This window comes from Ornithorhynchus anatinus, chromosome 5 (assembly GCF_004115215.2).
Source record: "Ornithorhynchus anatinus isolate Pmale09 chromosome 5, mOrnAna1.pri.v4, whole genome shotgun sequence".
NCBI lineage: Eukaryota > Metazoa > Chordata > Mammalia > Monotremata > Ornithorhynchidae > Ornithorhynchus > Ornithorhynchus anatinus.
The window spans coordinates 2,680,867-2,699,440 of NC_041732.1; the positions used below are offsets into that span (position 1 = coordinate 2,680,867).

Consider the following 18,574-nt stretch of genomic DNA (forward strand, 5'->3'; position numbering starts at 1 on the left):
GGCCCCCATACCTGGTTCTGCTCCAGAACTTGCCAGACCCCTTTCCCCACTCCCTGAGCCCCCAGCATGCTCCTGTGTTGGAGATAGTAATGGTATTTATTAAGCACTTACTATGTGCCAAGCCCTGTTCTAAGTGCTGGAATCAAGGCCCCGAATGGCCCAGTCCTGCCCTTTCCTTGCAGCTGCTTTGGGGAAGGAACAAGGGGTGAAAGGAACATGGTTGAGGTGTGGGGGCATCTCCCCCCAGCCCCACCCTCCCTCCTAGGTCCCCCTTCCACCACGTCCCTCTCCCCCATCCCCAACCTCAGTTCTTTGGGAGACATAAGCCTTGGGGAGGGAGACCCAGGCATCCTGGATCCAGTCCAGTCTCACCCTGCCAGCCTGGCGGGAGACACGGCCACTGGGCCGAGAGGGCAGGGGATGGGATGGATGGAGTTTCCGCCCCCTGGACCTCTTCCCTCCTGCCCCTCAGGGGAAAGAGGAGTGTGGGATCGTGAGGGTAGGAGCTTGGGGGGTGAGTGTGGGAGTGTGGAAGGGAGTGTCGGAGCTTGGGGATGAATGTAGGAGCATGGAGGCGAGTGTAGGAGTGTGGAGCTGCAGGTCGGCCCCTGGAGATCTATTTTGGGGTCCGGGCAGGCGCGATGCCCTAGGGCGGCCCCTGTCACCACCGTGATGGATGAGCCCAGCCTGGCCCCAGGGTGGGTAGGATCGGGGGGAGGGAGAACGAGAGTGGGAAGGACTGGGGGTTGGGGCGGTGGGATGGTCCCATAGTAAATTAATCTATCATCCACTGACAGCTGCCCGTCATGGCCTGTGCTGGGGGAGCGATCCAGGATCCTCCCTTCTCCTGGGATCTCCTGCATCCCCCCCTCCACACTTAGGCTTCACTCCCAACCTTTCTCACTCAAGTCCAACTTGGGACAAATAGGGACTGGGCTGGGTGGCAAAAAGGGATCAAAGGTCAGATCTTCCTCAGTCTCCCCCTCCCCTCTCCACCTGCGTGGGCCGGGTGAGGACTAAGGGAGTGGAGCCGGGGCAGGGGGATGCAGCTCAAGCCTGGGATAGAATTGAGGTCGCGAAGAAGGGAAGATTTAGATCAGGTATCAGGCAGAACTGTCCCATGGGGCAAGGTTGTAATACAGTCCTTCGTTCATTTGTATTTATTGAGCGCTTATCGCTTACTGTGTGCAGAGCACTGTACTAAGCGCTTGGAATGTACAATTCGGCAACAGATAGAGACGATCCCTGCCCAACAAGAAGCTCACAGTCTAAAAGGGAGAGAGAGACAGCAAAACAAGTAGTCAGGCATCAATACCATCAAAATAGATGGTTAGCTTGTGGAAGGCAGGGAATGTGTCTGTTTGTGGTTGTATTGTCCTCTCCCAAGTGCGTAGCACAGTGCTCAACACTCAGTAAGCGCTCGAGAAATATGATTGACTATAGAAGGAGATTGTAGGGGTCAGGGAAGGGAAAGGCAGGGGGATGGCCAGGTTGACCTCTTGGCCATGGTGATCATCTTTGGGGGCGAGGCTGGGGGTAATTTGGGCGTTCTGTCTCCGGGCCCCTCAGGCCCCCCTCAACCTCCGGCTGTAGGGCACTGGGTCCCCCAAACAGATGGGCAGGAGGGGGGGCGGGTGGGGCGGGGAGCCCAGGCTGCTGGTTCAATCCAAGGCTAAAGCAGCCCCATTAATCATGCAATTATCCACCTGTCAGAACCGGGACAATGACGAGGAGCTGGCGGGGAGCCGAGGGAGAGGCCCCCCCACCCCGCCAGAACTAATCCCCCATTACAAAGAGGCCTCCTGCCCCCTCACCCAAATGCAGGCACGCAGGAGGGGGGAGAAGAGATCAGCAGACGCTGGATTCGGGAAAGGGGGCCGGGCTGAAGGCAGGGGGCTCCTCCAACCCGATTTCAATTAGAGTGGGGAGGGGGCCGCCACGTTGGGTTTCATCCCCAGGCAACTGGGCTGAAAGCAGACCCAGGAGTCCCTCCACCCCAACACACCCATACCCTTGAGCCAGGCCTGTGTCTCCATGGTCAACCTCTCGGCGGGCTGGGGATCGGGAACGGGGGTCGAGGGTAGGGGCCCCGAGGAGAGAGAGGGGGCTGGGGGGCAGCCTGCTTGTCTTGAGCCCCCCAACCTCCCGACTCCCCCCTCCCCTCCCTGCCCCGCAGATTTTCAGCCTTGCTCGCAGCTTGGGCTGGCCGGTGAGAAGGCTGGGGTCAAAGAGACTCACACGCTGTGGAGAGGATGGTGGGAACCCCTGGGGACGCCGGGGTCCTAGGTGGGAAGTGCCTCGGTTCTCCCTCTGCTGAAGCCGTTGAGGGCTGGGGGCCGGGGGCTTGGACCTCTTTCCCTGCAGACCCTGGCCCGGGGGGAAGAGGGGGAGAGGAGGAAGAAGAGAGGAGGATGAAGGGGAGATGGCTTGTTATGGGCAGGGAATGTGTCTGTTATAGTGTTGTATTGTACTCTCCCAAGCGTTTAGTACAGTGTTCTGCACACAGTAGAGAAGGGAAGAAGGGAGGGAAGGGAGGGAGGAAGGGAGGGAAGAAGGGAGGGAGGGAAGGGAGGGAGGGAAGGGAGGGAGGGAAGGGAGGGAGGAAAGGGAGGGAGGGAAGGGAGGGAGGGAAGGGAGGGAGGGAAGGGAGGGAGGAAAGGGAGGGAAGAAGGGAGGGAGGGAAGAAGGGAGGGGGAAGAAGGGAGGGAGGAAGGGAGGGGGAAAGGGAGGGAAGAAGGGAGGGAGGAAGAAGGGAGGGAGGAAGAAGGGAGGGAGGAAGGGAGGGAGGGAAGGGAGGGAAGGAAGGGAGGGAAGGGAGGGGAGGAAGGGAGGGAAGGGAGGGAAGGGAGGGAGGAAGGGAGGGAAGGGAGGGAGGAAGGGAGGGAAGGGAGGGAAGAAGGGAGGAAGGGAGGAAGGGAGGGAAGAAGGGAGGAAGAAGGGAAGAAGGGAGGAAGGGAGGAAGGGAGGGAGGGAGGAAGGAAGGGAGGAAGGAAGGGAGGAAGGAAGGGAGGAAGGGAGGAAGGGAGGAAGGGAGGGAGGGAGGGAGGAAGGGAGGAAGGAAGGGAGGAAGGAAGGGAGGGAGGGAGGGAGGGAGGGAGGGAAGGGAGGAAGGGAGGAAGGAAGGAAGGAAGGAAGGAAGGAAGGAAGGAAGGAAGGAAGGAAGGAAGGAAGGAAGGAAGGAAGGAAGGAAGGAAGGAAGGAAGGAAGGAAGGAAGGAAGGAAGGAAGGAAGGAAGGAAGGAAGGAAGGAAGGAAGGAAGGAAGGAAGGAAGGATAAATGGTCCCTGGCTGCAGTCGGGCCAGGACAAGGCGTTGCATGCATGGTGTAGTGGAAAGAGCACGGGCTTGGGAATCAGGAGGTCATGGGTTCTAATCCCGCTTCTGCCACTTGTCTGCTGTGCGACCTCGGGCAAATCAATTCACTTCTCTGGCCCTCAATTACCTCCTCTGGAAAATGGCAAATGAGACCGTGAGCCTCACATGGGGACATGATGATGATGGCGGCATTTGTTAAGCGCTTACTATGTGCAAAGCACTGTTCTAAGCGCTGGAGGCGGGGGGGAATACCAGGTGATCGGGTAGTCCCACGTTGGGCTCCCCGTCTTCACCCCCACTTTCCAGATGAGGTCGGAGTCAGAGGTCATGGGTTCGAACCCCGGCTCTGCCACTTCTCATCTGTGTTGACTGTGGGCAAGTCACTTCACTTCTCTGTGCCTCAGTTACCTCATCTGTAAAATGAGGATTAACTGTGAGCCTCACCTGGGACAACCTGATGATCCTGTATCTACCCCAGCGCTTAGAACAGTGCTCTGCACGGAGTAAGCGCTTAACAAATACCAACATTATCGTGAGGTCACTCCAAGCCGCTTTGCTTGTATCCTCCCCAGTGCTTAGTACAGTGCCAGGCATATAGTAAGTGCTTAATAAATACCATTATTATTATTATTATTGTTATTATTAGAGCCCAGGGCTGGAGGGAGCCAAAGCCGCCGGCCGGGCGCGATCTGTGCTGCTCTGGCGCCCCCGCGTGGTCAAAACGGACGCTGCCCCGGGCTCGTTCCACGCGTGTCCGGGCGACTCGGTCCCACGGCTACTGGGGACCTGCGGACCCTCCCATAGGAATCCCCCCGAATTGGCGCGAAAGGACTATAATTATTATTATTATGTTGGTATTTGCTAAGCGCTTACTATGTGCCAAGCACTGTTCTAAGCGCTGGGAGAGCTAGCAGGTTATCAGGTTGGCCCACGCGGGGCTCACGCTCTTCATCCCCATTTTACAGATGAGGGAACTGAGGCACTGAGAAGTTAAGTGACTTGCCCAAGGTCACACGGCTGAGAAGGGGAGGATAAGGGGCGTGGCTCAGTGGAAAGAGCACGGGCTTGGGAGTCAGAGGTCATGGGTTCGAATCCCAGCTCTGCCACTTGTCAGCTGTGTGACTGTGGGCAAGTCACTTCACTTCTCTGTGCCTCAGTGACCTCATCTGTAAAATGGGGATTAACTGTGAGCCTTATGTGGGACAACCTGATTACCCTGTATCTACCCCAGCGCTTAGAACAGTGCTCGGCACATAGTAAGCGCTTAACAAATACCAACATTATTATTATTATTATTAAGGGGGTTCCCTGGAGACAGTGGCCCCGGAACTCCGGGTGCAGAGGTCGGAAGGGAGGGCCGTGGGATGGGGGTGGGAGAGAGGACCGTGGCCTAGTGGGAGTCAGAAGGTCCTGGGTTCTAATTTTGCCTCTGCCGCTTGTCTGCTGTGTGACCTTGGGCACGTCACTTCACTTTTCTGGACCTCAGTTACCTTGTCTATAAAATAATAATGTTGTATTTGTTAAGTGCTTACTATGTGCAGAGCACTGTTCTAAGCGCTGGGGGAGATACAGGGTCATCAGGTTGTCCCACGTGAGGCTCACAGTTAATCCCCATTTGACAGATGAGGTAACTGAGGCACAGAGAAATTAAGTGACTTGCCCACAGTCACACAGCTGACAAGTTGCAGAGCCGGGAGTCGAACCCATGACCTCTGACTCTGAAGCCCAGGCTCTTTCCACTGAAAATGGGGATTAAGTCTGTGAGTCCCAGGTGGGATAGGAACTGTGTCCACTCCAATCTGCTTGGATTCACCCCAGCGCTTAGGACAGTGCCTGGTACATAGTAAGTGCTTAACAAATACCATATTTATTATTATTATTAGGAGACCTCCTGCATCCTGCCCTTAGCAAGCTTCTAGTACAGTGCTCAAGCCCTTTGCACAATGCTCTGCTCAAAGTGAGTATTTAATAAATGCTATTGATTAACTCCCAGGACCTCAAGTTTCCCCTTCCCCTTCAGGAGAACATGGAGGTGGATGGGTGGGATCCAGAGGGGTCATCTAGCCCATCTCCCCATCTTCATGCCTGAACTGCCCAGAAAAGGGGCCAGAATGTATCTATTTATTCTGGTTAGAAGATCTTTACCTGGAATATGGGGCGGGGGGGGACAAAATTGGGGTTGGGGAGGAAGCAGGCGGCCCGGGGAACCAATCTTCTGCCCCCCCACCCCCGCCCTCGTTCATCTTCCCTCTCCCCCCTCCCCTCCTCCAGCTCCTTGCCCCCCCGCCCCCCAACCCTCCCTGCCGAGAAAAGGCCTTGGTTAATTTTAGCTGACATCCGTGGCCAAGGCTATGTTAAAAACCGAAAATTTCTGCTGCTATAATTGGGACACTTCTTACTTAATTCTCCTTAATTAAACAAATTGGCTGCAGCTTCCAGCAATTCGGAAGATAACCTAGAAGCAGAAGGGGAAAGGTTAATTGCAACTAAAAATATCTCCCCGGTGGTAACCTGTTGTCAGACCCTGGGGGCTGGCGGCTGGGGGCTGGGCCCGTCCCCTACGCCAAGCTCCCCCCCCCGCCCCCCCAAACCATCCTCCAGTCTCAAGTGGCCTCTAAAGGGGGAGGGGGCCCGCATTCTCCCCAGGCATCATCCTATCCCATACTTTTCCTCAGGAGCTCCGAATCCCACTAGTCAGAGTCCCGCCAGGGGGACGGACGGAATCCCTGACCCATAGACTGCCCCCCACAACCCCAGGGCTGGGGCGCAGGTCATAGAGAAGCAGCATGGCCTAATGGATAGAGCGCAGGCCTGGGAGTCAGAAGGATGTGGGTTCTAATTCCTGCTCTGCCACTTGTCTGCTGTGTGACCTTGGAAAAGTCACTTAACTTCTCTGGGCCTCAGTGATCTCATCTGGAAATTGGGGATTGAGACTGTGAGCCCCATGCAGGGCAGAGACTGTATCCAACCTAATTAGTCTATAATTATTATTATTATGGTGCTTGTTAAGCACTTACTCTGTGCCAAGCACTGTTTTAAGCACTGGGGTAGATACAAGTTAATTGGGTTGGACACAGTCCCTCTCCTATATGGGGCTCACACCCTTAAATCCCCATTTTATAGATGAGGGAACTGAGGCCCAGAGAAGCTAAGTGACTTGCCCAAGGTCACACAGTAGACAAGTGGCAGAGTTGGCATTAGAACCCAGGTCCTTCTGACTTCCAGGCCCGTGCTCTATCCAGCAAGCCACACTGTTATACCCCAGTGTTTAGAACAGTGCTTAGTGCATAATAAGGGCTTAACAAGTAATAATAATAATAGTGATAATGTTGGTATTTGTTAAGCGCTTACTATGTGCCGAGCACTGTTCTAAGCGCTGGGGTAGATACAGGATCATCAGGTTGTCCCAGGTGAGGCTCACAGTTGATCCCCATTTTACAGATGAGGTAACTGAGGCACAGAGAAGTTAAGTGACTTGCCCACAGTCACACAGCTGACAAGTGGCAGAGCTGGGATTCGAACCCATGACCTCTGACTCCCCAGCCCGTGCTCTTTGCCCTGAGCCACATAATTATCCAAAAAAAATGCATCTCATCCACATGGGCTTGCCCTTTTCTTTTCTCTGACCATCTCCGGCCCAGGAAAGGCCAGACCCTGGATACCCCTTAGAAGCTCCAGCTGCCCCAACCTCCAGACCCCGGGGGCCCCCCAGGCCTTCTGCCTTCATGTGGGAGCAGGGAGTCCAAGGCTGATTCATTCATTCAATCGTATTTATTGAGCACTTACTGTGTGCAGAGCACTCGACTAAGCACTTGGGAGAGTATGAGAACACCAAGGAGGACGTATATGGGTGTGTTTTGGGGTTTTTTTAAATGGTATTTGTTAAGTGCTTACTATGTACCAGAGCCTCTCAGGGTCGCCCCTGGGAGTTTCCAGTCCTCTACCAGTCTCGACTTCAGGAGGGAGAGTCGAGGAGAGGTCTGTCCATCCCATTCCTAGCTGGGGCAGTGGCTAGTGAGTGGAAGAACATCTGCTACAAGTCAAAACTCACCTGTGCTGGGCAGCAGCGGCCCGGGAGAGAGCCGAGGGCGGAGACTCAAGTTTTACTACGCGGAAGAAGGCGATGGTAAACCACTTCTATATTTTTACCAAGAAAACTCTGTGGATCCACTACCAGAATGATTGAAGTTGGAGGTGGGGCGTGCCGGAAGAGATGTGTCCATGGTGTCGCTATGGGTCGCAGACGACTCGACGGCATAAGGCAAGACAAAAAAATGTACCAGGCTCTGTACTAAGCACCGCGGTTGATACGAGTTAATCAGTTTGGACCCAGTTCATGGGGCTCACAGTCTTCGTCCCCATTTTGTAGATGAGGGAACTGAGGCCCAGAGAAGCAGTGTGACTTGCCCAAGGGCAGATAAGTGATGAAGCCGGGATGAGAACCCAGGTCCCGCTGCTGACTCCCAGGCCTGGGCCTTATCCATTAGGCCACGCTGCTTCTCACATTATAACGCCCTGAGGACACACTCAGTCACAAACAGTTTTATTGAACACTTGGGGTCACGGGGGGCAGGGGATCCGGGTGATAAGGGGAGAGGCAGAGCAAACAGAAAGGAAGGGAAGGAGGGCGAGAGGTGGGAAGGCGAGGGGGGCATTTGTCAGTCCCAGGGCACCTCCTAGCCGGGCGTCGAAGCGGGTGGAGACAGAAGGGGTCTGGCTTGGGCTGTTCTTCACTCCTGCTTCTCCTCCTGCTTCTGGATGGGGTAGATGGAGGGGTGGGTGGCGCGCCACGGGTTGGGCCAACGTAGTCGGGAGGGCCAAGGGGATTCACTGGGGTGCTGACTTTGGATGCTGGTGGCTCGAGAACTGGAACGGGGCTGGAGGCTGGAGCTGGAGGACGAAGGCGAAGAGGAGAAGAAGCTCTCTGCGGGGAGGAAGGGTAGGGGGCTTGGGTCAGTCATTCAGTAGTATTTACTGAGCATTTACTGCCTGCAGAGCACTGTACTAAGCGCTTGGGAGAGGGCAAATCAACAGTGAATGGTGACATCCCCTGCCCACAACGAGCTCACGGTCTAGAGGCGGGGGAGACAGACATCAATACAGATAAATAAAATGACAGATGTGGACATAAGTGCTTTGGGGCTGGGACGGGGGAAGAGCAAAGGGAGCGAGTCAGGGCGACGCAGAAGGGAGTGGGAGACGAGGAAAAGTGGGGCTTAGTCTGGGAAGGCCTCTTGGAGGAGATGGACTTTCAGAAAGCTTTGCTGAGGGGGAAGGTGGTGGTCTGTCAGGGAGGGCCTTCCAGGCTAGAGGCAGGGAGTAGGGTAGGGGTCAGCAGGGAGATGGAGGCACAGTGAAACGGTTAGCATTAGGGAAGCCATGTGTGCCGGCTGGGTTGTAGGAGAGAAGCGAGGTGGGGTAGGAGCGGGCAGGGTGATGGAGTGCTTTAATGCCAAAGCAGAGGAGTTTTTGTTTGATATGGTGGATGGGCAATCACTGGAGTTTTTTGAGAAGCGGGGTGACACGGCCAGAACGTTTTTGTAGAAAAATGATCGGAGCAGAAGAGTGAAGTATGGACTGGAGTGGGGAAAGACGGGAGCCTGGGAGGTCAGCAAGGAGGCTGATGCAGTAATCCAGTCGGGATAGGATGAGTAACTGTATTAATGAGGTATCAGTAAGGGTGGAAAGGAAAGAGCGGATTTTAGCGAAGGGTCCGACAAGATTTGGTGACAGATTGCATATGTGAGTTGAATGAGAGAGCGGAGTCAAGGACAACACCGAGGTTATGGGCTTGTGAGATGGGAAGGATGGGGTGCAGTCTACAGTGATGGGAGAGTCAGGGGGAGGAAAGAGTTTGTGGGAAGATAAGGAACTCTTTTGGACTTGTTAAATTTGAGGTGATGGGAGGACATCCAAGTCTTGGAGGTAGGAGGAGATGCGAGACTGGAGAGAGGGAGCGAGAACAGGGCTGGGGATGTAGAGTTGGGTGTCATCTGCATAGAAATGGTAGTTGAAGCCTCAGGGACCTCTCCGACCTGCTTCCGGGGTCCGAACGAACCACCCCCCTGGTGTGGGGAGGAGGGGTTGACTCAGGCACCGGGAAAGCCAGAAGAGAAGGGGTCGTCGATTCCTCCTTTTACGAGGGTAACCGGCAGCGCGGGCCATTCGGGGAAACCCATCTGCCCCCGGAAGGGCCGTGAAGAGGTGACCCTGCCAATCCCCCTGCCTCCGAGCAGGACCACCCTCACCCAACGTCAATCAGTCGAGACTCTCCCGGATTGAAAGGAGGAGCAGAAGGTGAACGGTCACCGAGCTCTCCCGCGTCCGACTCGCAGCACTTTCTTCCCACTGCCCAAATCCAACTCCCTCCTGCTGCGGGAGGAACACTTTTCCTTCGGCGTGCCCCCTCCCTCCCCGCGGTGGGGGTCCCTGATGCCCTGTAGGCCTCTTTCTCGGCGGACCGGGCCGGGCTTCCCACCCAACCGCAGAGGAAACAGAGCCACCGGCTCCACCCGGATTCTGCCTTCACCTGAGCGGAAGGTGGTCATTTCTTGGATCCTTTTCTTGATCTGATTCCAGGTCTCTGTCACCTTTGCTTTTATCAATTGGCAGAAAACGTAGAGGACGATGAGTCCGAGGAAAAACCCAGTCGACACCTGGAGGAGGTGGGCAAGGGGAGGGGGATTCAACCGAGAGGTCCTGGGGCAGTGGCCAGGGTGGGCCTGGGGCCTCCTGGGGCCGCCGGGAGGACCACCTACTTCTTTCATTCATTCATTCAATCGTATTTATTGAGCACTTTCTGTGTGCCCCAGTGACAAATCACAAATTTGTCTGTTTACAAATAAACAGACGTCAATATCAATCAATAAAATGACAGAGCTATGCGGAAGTGCTGTGGGGCAGGGAGAGGGGGAAGAGCAAAGGGAGCAAGTCAGGGCGACGCAGAAGGGAGTAGGAGCTGAGGAAAAGTGGGGCCTAGTCTGGGAAGGCCTCTCGGAGGAGATGGGCCTTCAGTAAGGCTTTGAAGGCTGGGGGAGAGTCATTCTTCTCACCGGGAGACTCACCATCAGGTAGTTGACGGCCGGGCCTGAGCTGAACGGGAGCCCATGGAGGTGCAGGATGAAGATGAGGTGGTAGTCACAGTACGTGCTGTTATCCACGTCCCTAGCCAGAAGGACACCAGGGACTGCTGCCTCTCCCTCCCCCGGCCCATCCGGGGGTGGGCCGGGGGGATGGGGAGGGGAGGAGGGGAACGGGGAGAAAGAAAGTTCACCTGTTGGTCACCATCAGTTTGAGGTAGAACTCGGGTGGGGAGAACCCTTTAGGGATGATTTCGTGGCACGGAGATTTCTGAAGGCACAGCCACCTAGTCGGAGGAGACCCCCAGGATGGCGGGAGGGTAGGTGGTCGGGGTCACGTCGAGGAGCCCCGGAGCTCCGGGGGGCGGAGGGGGGACGTGAGACTCCCCGGGCCAGGGGCGGGTGGGGGGAGGGTGACAGGCCCGAGGACATCACTGCGCGGAGAGGGGGCGGACAGGCGTGGAAGGGCAGCGGAAGGACGGGTCAGGAGTGGGAGGTGGAGGGGCGGGCTTCCCTGGCAAAACCTGACAATCTGTGTGTTGGGACGAGTGGAAAAGAGCGGGAGTGGCCTGGAGGCCGGTGGACATGTGGAGCTGGGGTGTGATGGGTTTGGGGACACTTGGCCTGGAGCATGGGCCGAGGGCGGTACCCAGGTGCCCCTTTAGGGAGGGAGGGAGGTGGGGCCCCAGGTCACTCAATAGGGTGGGTAGGGTTGGAGGAGCTACCAGTCCCCCCCTTCTCCCTCAGGGTCTTACACGATCCCAGGGTTTTTCCAAGACATGATGTTGAGTTTCTTCTTCTTCTCGGAGGTTTTTTCCAGGGCTTCCCAGATCAAACTAGGACTGCTGTGGGCAGATTGGACTCTGAGGGCAGGGGCCGAGGAGCCATGAGAGCCCGGATAGGGAGCGGGACAGGGAATAACACTAACAATAATAAGTATAGTGATAATGAAATATTACAATATAATTAACAATGATAAATGCCATTACTGTCAATAGCAACTATTTTATTATTATTATTATTAATTTATCATTATTATTATTATTTTTGGAGAAGTAGCATGGAGTAGTGGATAGAGCACGGGCCTAGGAGTCAGAAGGTCAGGGGTTCTAATCCTGACTCCACCCCTTGTCTGTTGTGTGTTCTTGGGCAAGTCACTTTACTTCTCTGGGCCTCAGTTCCCTAATCTGTAAAATGGGGATTGAGACTGTGAGCCCCAGGTGAGACAAGGACTGTGTCCAACCTGATTTTCTTGTATCCACCCCAGTCTTAGCACAGTGCCTGGCACAAGGTAAGCACTTAACAAATACCACAATTATTATTATTATTATTACTGTTAATAATAGTGGTATTTGCTAAGCACTTAGTCTGAGCCAAGAACGGTGCTCAGCATTAGGGTAGATACGAGATCACCAGATCCCAAGGGGGACTCACAGTCTAAGTAGGAGGGAGAGAAGGTATTGAATCCCCATTTCGCAGATGCGGGAACTGAGGCCCAGAGAAGCAAAGTGACTTGCCCAGGGTCACACCCAGCGGGTAAGTGGCGGGGTCGGGATGAGAACTCAGGACCTCTGACTCCCAGGCCCCAGGCTCTTTCCACTAGGCCACACTGCTCCTCTGCCGGAGGGACGCAGCCTTCCGGGCTGGGGGGCTTCGGGGGTGGTGGGCGGAAGGGGAGATGGAGAGAAGTTGGGGCGGGGTGGGGAGGGGATGGGCAGCAGTTGCCTCTCTTCCGGTTTGTTGTACTGTGAAATCTCCTCCTCGGAGTAATCTCGGATCTCTGCCATGGAGGGGCCTCCGCCGATGACTTTCAGGATGTAGCTGCCGTCGAGAAGCCAGCCGGTTAGCGGGGGAGAAGTCAGGCCCGGGATCAGCGGGGAGAAGACTCGGGGTCAAATCCAGGAGGTCAAGGGAGCCAACCCCCGGGGGGGCCGGGGCAGGGCCGGCTTCCAGTGGCAGCCGCCTCGGGGCACAGCTTTGAGGGGGTGGCGAGGGCGGGCAAGATGACGGTGACGGTTGAAAACCTTCCTCCGCCTCGCCTCCTGCCATTCAGGAGGGTCTCCTCCCGCCCACCCCGGGGATGAAGGTGGGAATCGTGGCAGAGGCAAGATTCCCCTGGTTGTGGTCCCAGCTGGGGCGGGCAGGCGGGGTGGCGGGGGGAGTCTGGGAAGGGTCCCTCCGCGTCCCTCCTCGAGTGGGCTGCTCTCCTAAGGGGCCCCCAGAGCTCAAGGGGCCGGGGACAGTCTCCCCATTTACTTTTGGGGAATTGCCGCCTGTCACAGGGAGCCTGGGGACAGGAGAGGGGGCACAAGGCCCGAGAGCTGCAGGTGGAATTTCCTTTGCCCATCTTGGGGCTTGGGGGGAAATCCAGGGAGTGAGGCCGGGAGCTGGTCCCAGCAGCGTGGGGGAAACCGAGGCTTTGGGAAACAATACCCCCAAGAGGCCCCAGGGAGCTGAATCCCAACGTCTACTGCCTTCCCTGATGGGGAGAAAGGGAGCGAGCCTGCCTCTGTCTCCTCACCTGCCGGTGAACCGGCCCGACTCGCCTGTGACCATGTCCTGGATCAAGAAAAAGGGGTAGAAAACTGTGGGAGAAAGGAGGGGGAGATGCCTGTTGTCAGAGGAGAGGGAGGAGGAGCCCCAGCTCCCAGATTGGGGGATGGAGCCCAAGGTACCCCCTTGGCATCTCTGCACCCCTCCACGCCCTCCTTACCCTCCCCCCAGGTCTGAGGCCTCCCTTGCTGGGACTTTTGAAGGGAAGTGGTGGTGGCAGGAGGAATGGGGGTGGGGAGTCCAGAGGGAAGGGCAGGGATTTCTGGAGGCAGGTTGTCGGGGGTGGGGGGCAGGGAGAAAATGGAGCCCTGACCATCCTTGAAGAGGAAGCAGGGCATCTCAGGAACATGGTAGGTGCAGTCAAAGAAGTGCTTGTTCTTGGTACTGGTGTACTCCATGGTGTAGGTGATGTCGAAGGCCAGCCTCTTGCCAGGCGGGCAGCCGATGAAGACCGAAATCATGTTGTGTCCCTGCCCCGGGCCAAGAGGTGAGGGAGACAAGCGTTGGGCAAGCTGTCAGGTCTTTCTCAGGCCTCCATCTCCCCAACTGGCTGGCTTGGGGAGGGGTTTGGTCTTGGTTTTTTTTTTAAATGATATTTGTGAAGCGCTTACTATATGCAAGGGACTGTACTAAGCGCAGGGGTAGATACAAGCTAATCGGTTACAGATGAGGTAACTGAAGCCCAGAGAAATGAAGCGATTTGCCCAAGGTCACGCCGCAGACTGGGATTAGAACCCACGTCCTCTGACGCCCAGGCCTGGGCTCTTTCCACTAGGCTGCACTGCTCCTTCTTCTGCCCCGTTCTCCCCCTCCCTGCTTGCCCCCCGCACTGGAGACTTCCTTCAGGATGAGCCCCTCAGGCTCCCCTCGGCCAGGATCTCCTGAGCCCCGACCTTCCCATCCTTTGGTGGCTCTCGTCGGCCCCGGTCCAAGCGTGTTTTAAGAACGTTAGACTCCCCGAGGTCCCAGGCAGGGCTTCCCCCCACTCTAGACTGGAATCTCTGGTGGGCAGGGAAGTGTGACTATCAACTCTCTCTCACTATCCTCTCCTGAACGCTTAATACAGTGCTCCTCGCTCAGTAAGCGCTCAATCAATATCACTGATCGACTGACTGATTCTCCTTTAGATTCTCCAAGCTGATCCCAGGGCGGCGTTGGCTCGGCACTAGATGGAAGGCAAAGATGATGGCGGATGGGAGGCCCCCCTTCCCCCCGGTCTCCCGGAGGCCCCCTCCCTCACAACAGTGGGGGAAGGAACTATTTTAAAGGCAAGTTACCTGCATCTTGGTTCCCCTGCTGGTTTTCTTGAAACAGTTTCCTGCCGACCCGACAATCTGAAAGCAGATCCAAAGCACGATGGGGGCTGACGCCGACCGTGTGGCTCCCCCCACCCCGGAAACTCTCCCACAGGGTCGGGGGTGGGGCAGCCCCCCCGTGGTGGCCACAGCTTCAGCTGCTGCAAATACTAATACTAATAATAATTGTGGTATTTGTTAAGTGCTTATTGTGTGCCAGGCCCTTTATTAAGCGCTGGGGTCGATTCAAGTAAATCAGGTTGGACACCATCCCTGACCCATGTGGGGCTCACAGTCTTAATCCCCCCCTTTACAGATGAGATCACTGAGGCACAGAGAAGTGAAGTGACTTGCCCAAGGTCACACAGCAGACAAATGGTGGAGCCAGGATTAGAACCCATGATCTTCAGGCCCCCAAGCCCGTGCTGCAGTGCCGCTGCCGCGGAATGAAACAGGGATATCTGTCTTTCCGCCCTCTTCTTCCTCCCATCAGTAAGTTTATTTGGTGTCAGTCTCCCCTGCTAGCGACTAAAGTCTTCGAGGGCTGGGATCGCTGTTTCGGAGCACTTTAAAACAGTGTCCTGAGCGCCCCTTCGGTGCTCATTGATTACTGTTGATTGGCAGGATGGTAACCACAGGGACTGATTCCACTGAGCCAGGCTACCGACCCTGTCCATGCCACCCCGTGGGCAGCAGAGATCCCGGCAAGAGGCCGGGAGGAATGCTGTGGGGGTGTGGGTTTGTTAGGGTGAACGTCCCCGGTTTACCTTCACAGCCGCATAATAATAACAATAATGTTGGTATTTGTTAAGCGCTTACTATGTGCAGAGCACTGTTCTAAGCGCTGGGGTAGATACAGGGTCATCCGGTTGTCCCGAGTGAGGCTCACAGTGAATCCCCATTTTACAGATGAGGTAACTGAGGCACAGAGAAGCGAAGTGACTTGCCCGCAGTCACACAGCCGACAAGTGGCAGAGCCGGGAGTCGAACCCATGACCTCCGAGTCCGAAGCCCAGGCTCTTTCCACTAAGCCTGGCTGCGCATGACTGCAGATCCATCGGTTGTACTTATCGAGCGTTTACTATGTGTAGAGCACCGTACTAAGCACTCGGGGGAGTCCAATACAGCAGAATTAGCAGACCAGTAGACAAGCCCACCGCTTTCCCAATAGCCCGGCACAGAGCCAGCCGGGACCCGCTCAGCTCAGCGCCATCCCGGAGCTCCCATTATGCTTTGATCCTAGAGGTAGCCCATGTGGGACGGCCACCGGAGGCACCCGCCGACCGCCATCTTGTCACGGCCTTGGTGGCAAACGGCGCTTTACGGGGTCTTCTTACTTTGAATAACGCAGAGGTCATCATTAGGTTTGCCCCGCTTAGGTCTTGTCCAAAACACATGTGCCTGTCACTTATGGTCACCTGGCCGAAGTGGGAAGAAAGGATAATAATGATAATAATAACTGCGGTATTTGTTAAGCGCTTCCTATGTGCTGGGCACTGAACTCAGTCATTTGTTGAGCACTTACCGTGTGCAGATCACTGGACTAAGTGCTTGGAAAGTACAATTCGGCACTACTAACAAATCGGGTTGGACACAGCCCCGTCCCACGTGGGGCTCACAGTCTCAGTCCCCCTTTTAGACAGGAGGTGGCTGAGGTGCAGAGACGTGAAGCGACTGGCCCAAGGTCACACAGCAGACAAGTGGCAGAGCCGGGATTAGAACCCATGACCTTCTGGCTCTCAGGCCCGTGCTCTATCCACTATGCCAAGGAGTCAGAGGGAGCAAGGTGAGGAGGTGAGGTGAGGAGGCCTCTCCTAGTTAAAACGGACGTTTCTATCGGCAAACCTTGGCTCGAGAGGGAAGCAGGAAGGTGAGATCATTTGAATCCCCTCCTCCGGGACTGTCTCCCGCAGACCCTTCCCCAGTGCCAGGGTGGATGAGGGTCTCTGATCCTGCCAACTGTCCCCCCCCACCGCCGGCACCCTCGAAGGGGATGGATCCCAACCTGAAAGGTGGCCCTCAACTTTGGAAGGTCTGTTTTACTTCCCTCCTGCCTATTTTTAAGCAATTTCAGTTTTATGACGCTTTGGTTTCTCCTTTAAGGCACTATCAATCAGTGGTATTGATGGAGCGCTTACTACGTGCAGGGCACTGTACTAAGCGCTTGGGAGACACGGTAGAGAATAACATCGTCGGTAGCCCCTTTCCCCTCCCACAAGGAGCTGACCGTCTGGAGGAGGAGCGGAGTACGTAGCGATGGGAGCTGCCAATATAACGGGGCGTCCAGTACCCCCACCTACCTGGTACCGGATGGCGTTCCTGCTGATCAGATCCTTGCGCACCATGGTCAGAGCTAGGCACTTCGGGTGGGACACCATCCCCGCCAGGCGCACGTAATGGGAGAAACGCTGGAATTCTGGGGAAGGAGGGCAGGAAGGAAATGGGAAGCGGAAACGCATCCCAACCCTAACAACCCCCTCCCCGCCGAGCCTCCCGGGGCAGCTCACCCACTGAGTTCGGGTTCCGTGATAATAGTAATGATGACACTGATGGTATTTGTTCATCGCTTACTATGTGCCAGGCACTGTGGTAAGCCGCCGGGGTGGATCCAAGCAAATCGGGTTGGACACAGTCCCTGCCCCACGTGGGGCTCGCAGTCTCAATCCTCGCTTTACAGATGAGGGAACTGAGGCCCAGAGAGGTGAAGTGACTTGCCCCAGGTCACACAGCAGACAAGAGAGAAGAGAGGCACATAGACAAGCCATATGGTGTAGCGGATCGAGCACGAGGCGGGGAATTGGAAGGTCATGGGTTCTAAGCCTGGCTCTGCCGCTTGCCTGCTGTGTGACCTTGGGCAAGTCACTTCACTTCTCTGGGCCTCAGTTACCTCATCTGGAAAATGGAGATTGAGACTGTGAATCTCACGTGGGACGGGGACCGTGTCCGACTTGATTTGCTCGTATTCACCCCAGCGCTTAGTCCGGTGCCTGACACACAATAAGGGCTTAACCTATATCGTCATTATCCCCCTCTAGACCGTCAGCTCATCGTGGGCAGGGGACGTGTCTGTTTATTGTTGTACTGCACTCTCCCAAGCTCTCAGGACAGTGCTCTGCGCACGGTAGGCGTTCAATAAATGCGACTTGAGTGCCAAGTGGCGGAGTTGGGATGAGAACCCACGGCCTTCCAACTCCCAGGCCCGGCTCTAGCCCTTGTCCACTCCGCCAAATTGCTTCCCATCACCCGGGGCGTGCTGGGAAGGCGACGCTCGGGGGTCACCTCGCCGCTCAGTCCCCAGGAGGTTGGGACACTGCCGGGCCGTGAGACTGCATCCCCCTAGATCAGTGCTGATGAAGATGGAGAAGGCATAGTCGTTGCCCTTGTCCAGGTAGATGCTCTCAGGCAGTTGTTTTTGGGGGGACAGGTGGTAGATCTTGCTGTAGTGTTCCATGTTGATATGCACTCCGCCCTGGCTCTTCCAGTTGCTGGCCAGGTAGGTGTAATAATCCTGCAAGGCAGGTGGTCCCTTCTTAATAATAATGTTGGTATTTGTTAAACGCTTACTATGTGCAGAGCACTGTTCTAAGCGCTGGGGGAGATACAGGGTCATCAGGTCGTCCCACGTGAGGCTGACAGTTAATCCCCGTTTTCCAGATGAGGGGACTGAGGCCCAGAGAAGTGAAGTGACTTGCCCACAGTCACACAGCTGACAAGTGGCAGAGCCGGGAGTCGAACCCATGACCTCTGACTCCGAAGCCCAGGCTCTTTCCACTGAGCCACGCTGCTTCCCCTGAGCCTTCTTCCCGTCACCCACCGCAAGCGCCCTTTCCTAGGGGGCGGAGGCATCCTGCCCTGGGTCGGGGGGCGAGCCGGGAGGGGGTGTGACCCGTGGCAGCCGGACTCTGCAACCCGGGGGGTCCTGGCCCCTGGCCAGGGGCAGGTCAATCGTAGCAATAATAATAATAATAGTGGTGTTTGTACAGCCCTTACTATGTGCCAGGCGCTGTACTAAGCGCTGGGGGAGATATAATAATAATTTGCAGCCCTGGCCACGTGTCCTTCTGCAGGGGAGGATCAGAGAGGGCAGCGGCAGGTAGACAGGTGCCCAGGTCGTGCCCAGTGGGGCGGTGGCCCCCGGCGTATTGCCCGCTCTTACCTGGTAACTCTTTTTATTCCTCCACCAGCTCCAAGTGGGGTCGTGGACAGGATCGGCATAAGGCTGAAAAGCGAGGTTCTCGGTTACGGTAGCTGGGCCGGGCCTCCCTCCCTCCTTCCCCCCCGGAAGAAGCGGCATTGCCTCGTGGAAAGAACCCCGGCTTGGGAGTTAGAGGGC

The 18,574-nt window shown here is 56.1% G+C and overlaps 1 protein-coding gene across 2 annotated transcripts in view; it reads right to left on the reverse strand.

Moving 5' to 3' along the window:
• Nucleotides 1-7,841: 7,841 nt before the first annotated feature.
• The window catches only part of CATSPERG (cation channel sperm associated auxiliary subunit gamma), a 34,044-nt gene continuing 23,311 nt past the window's right edge, over nucleotides 7,842-18,574 (reverse strand). The window contains exons 18-30 of one of the 2 annotated variants that reach the window (XM_029064501.1): nucleotides 18,398-18,460; nucleotides 17,521-17,749; nucleotides 16,542-16,657; nucleotides 15,579-15,659; nucleotides 14,224-14,280; nucleotides 13,260-13,416; nucleotides 12,915-12,978; nucleotides 12,119-12,214; nucleotides 11,149-11,238; nucleotides 10,588-10,680; nucleotides 10,379-10,478; nucleotides 9,844-9,970; nucleotides 7,842-8,238 (exon numbers count right to left, since the gene is read on the reverse strand). In XM_029064501.1, coding sequence (XP_028920334.1) covers nucleotides 8,045-8,238; nucleotides 9,844-9,970; nucleotides 10,379-10,478; nucleotides 10,588-10,680; nucleotides 11,149-11,238; nucleotides 12,119-12,214; nucleotides 12,915-12,978; nucleotides 13,260-13,416; nucleotides 14,224-14,280; nucleotides 15,579-15,659; nucleotides 16,542-16,657; nucleotides 17,521-17,749; nucleotides 18,398-18,460 — 1,467 coding nt within the window. In that variant the 3' untranslated portion in view covers nucleotides 7,842-8,044. The remainder of the gene's footprint in view (nucleotides 8,239-9,843; nucleotides 9,971-10,378; nucleotides 10,479-10,587; nucleotides 10,681-11,148; nucleotides 11,239-12,118; nucleotides 12,215-12,914; nucleotides 12,979-13,259; nucleotides 13,417-14,223; nucleotides 14,281-15,578; nucleotides 15,660-16,541; nucleotides 16,658-17,520; nucleotides 17,750-18,397; nucleotides 18,461-18,574) is intronic. The other variant, XM_029064503.1, reaches the window with a different exon arrangement.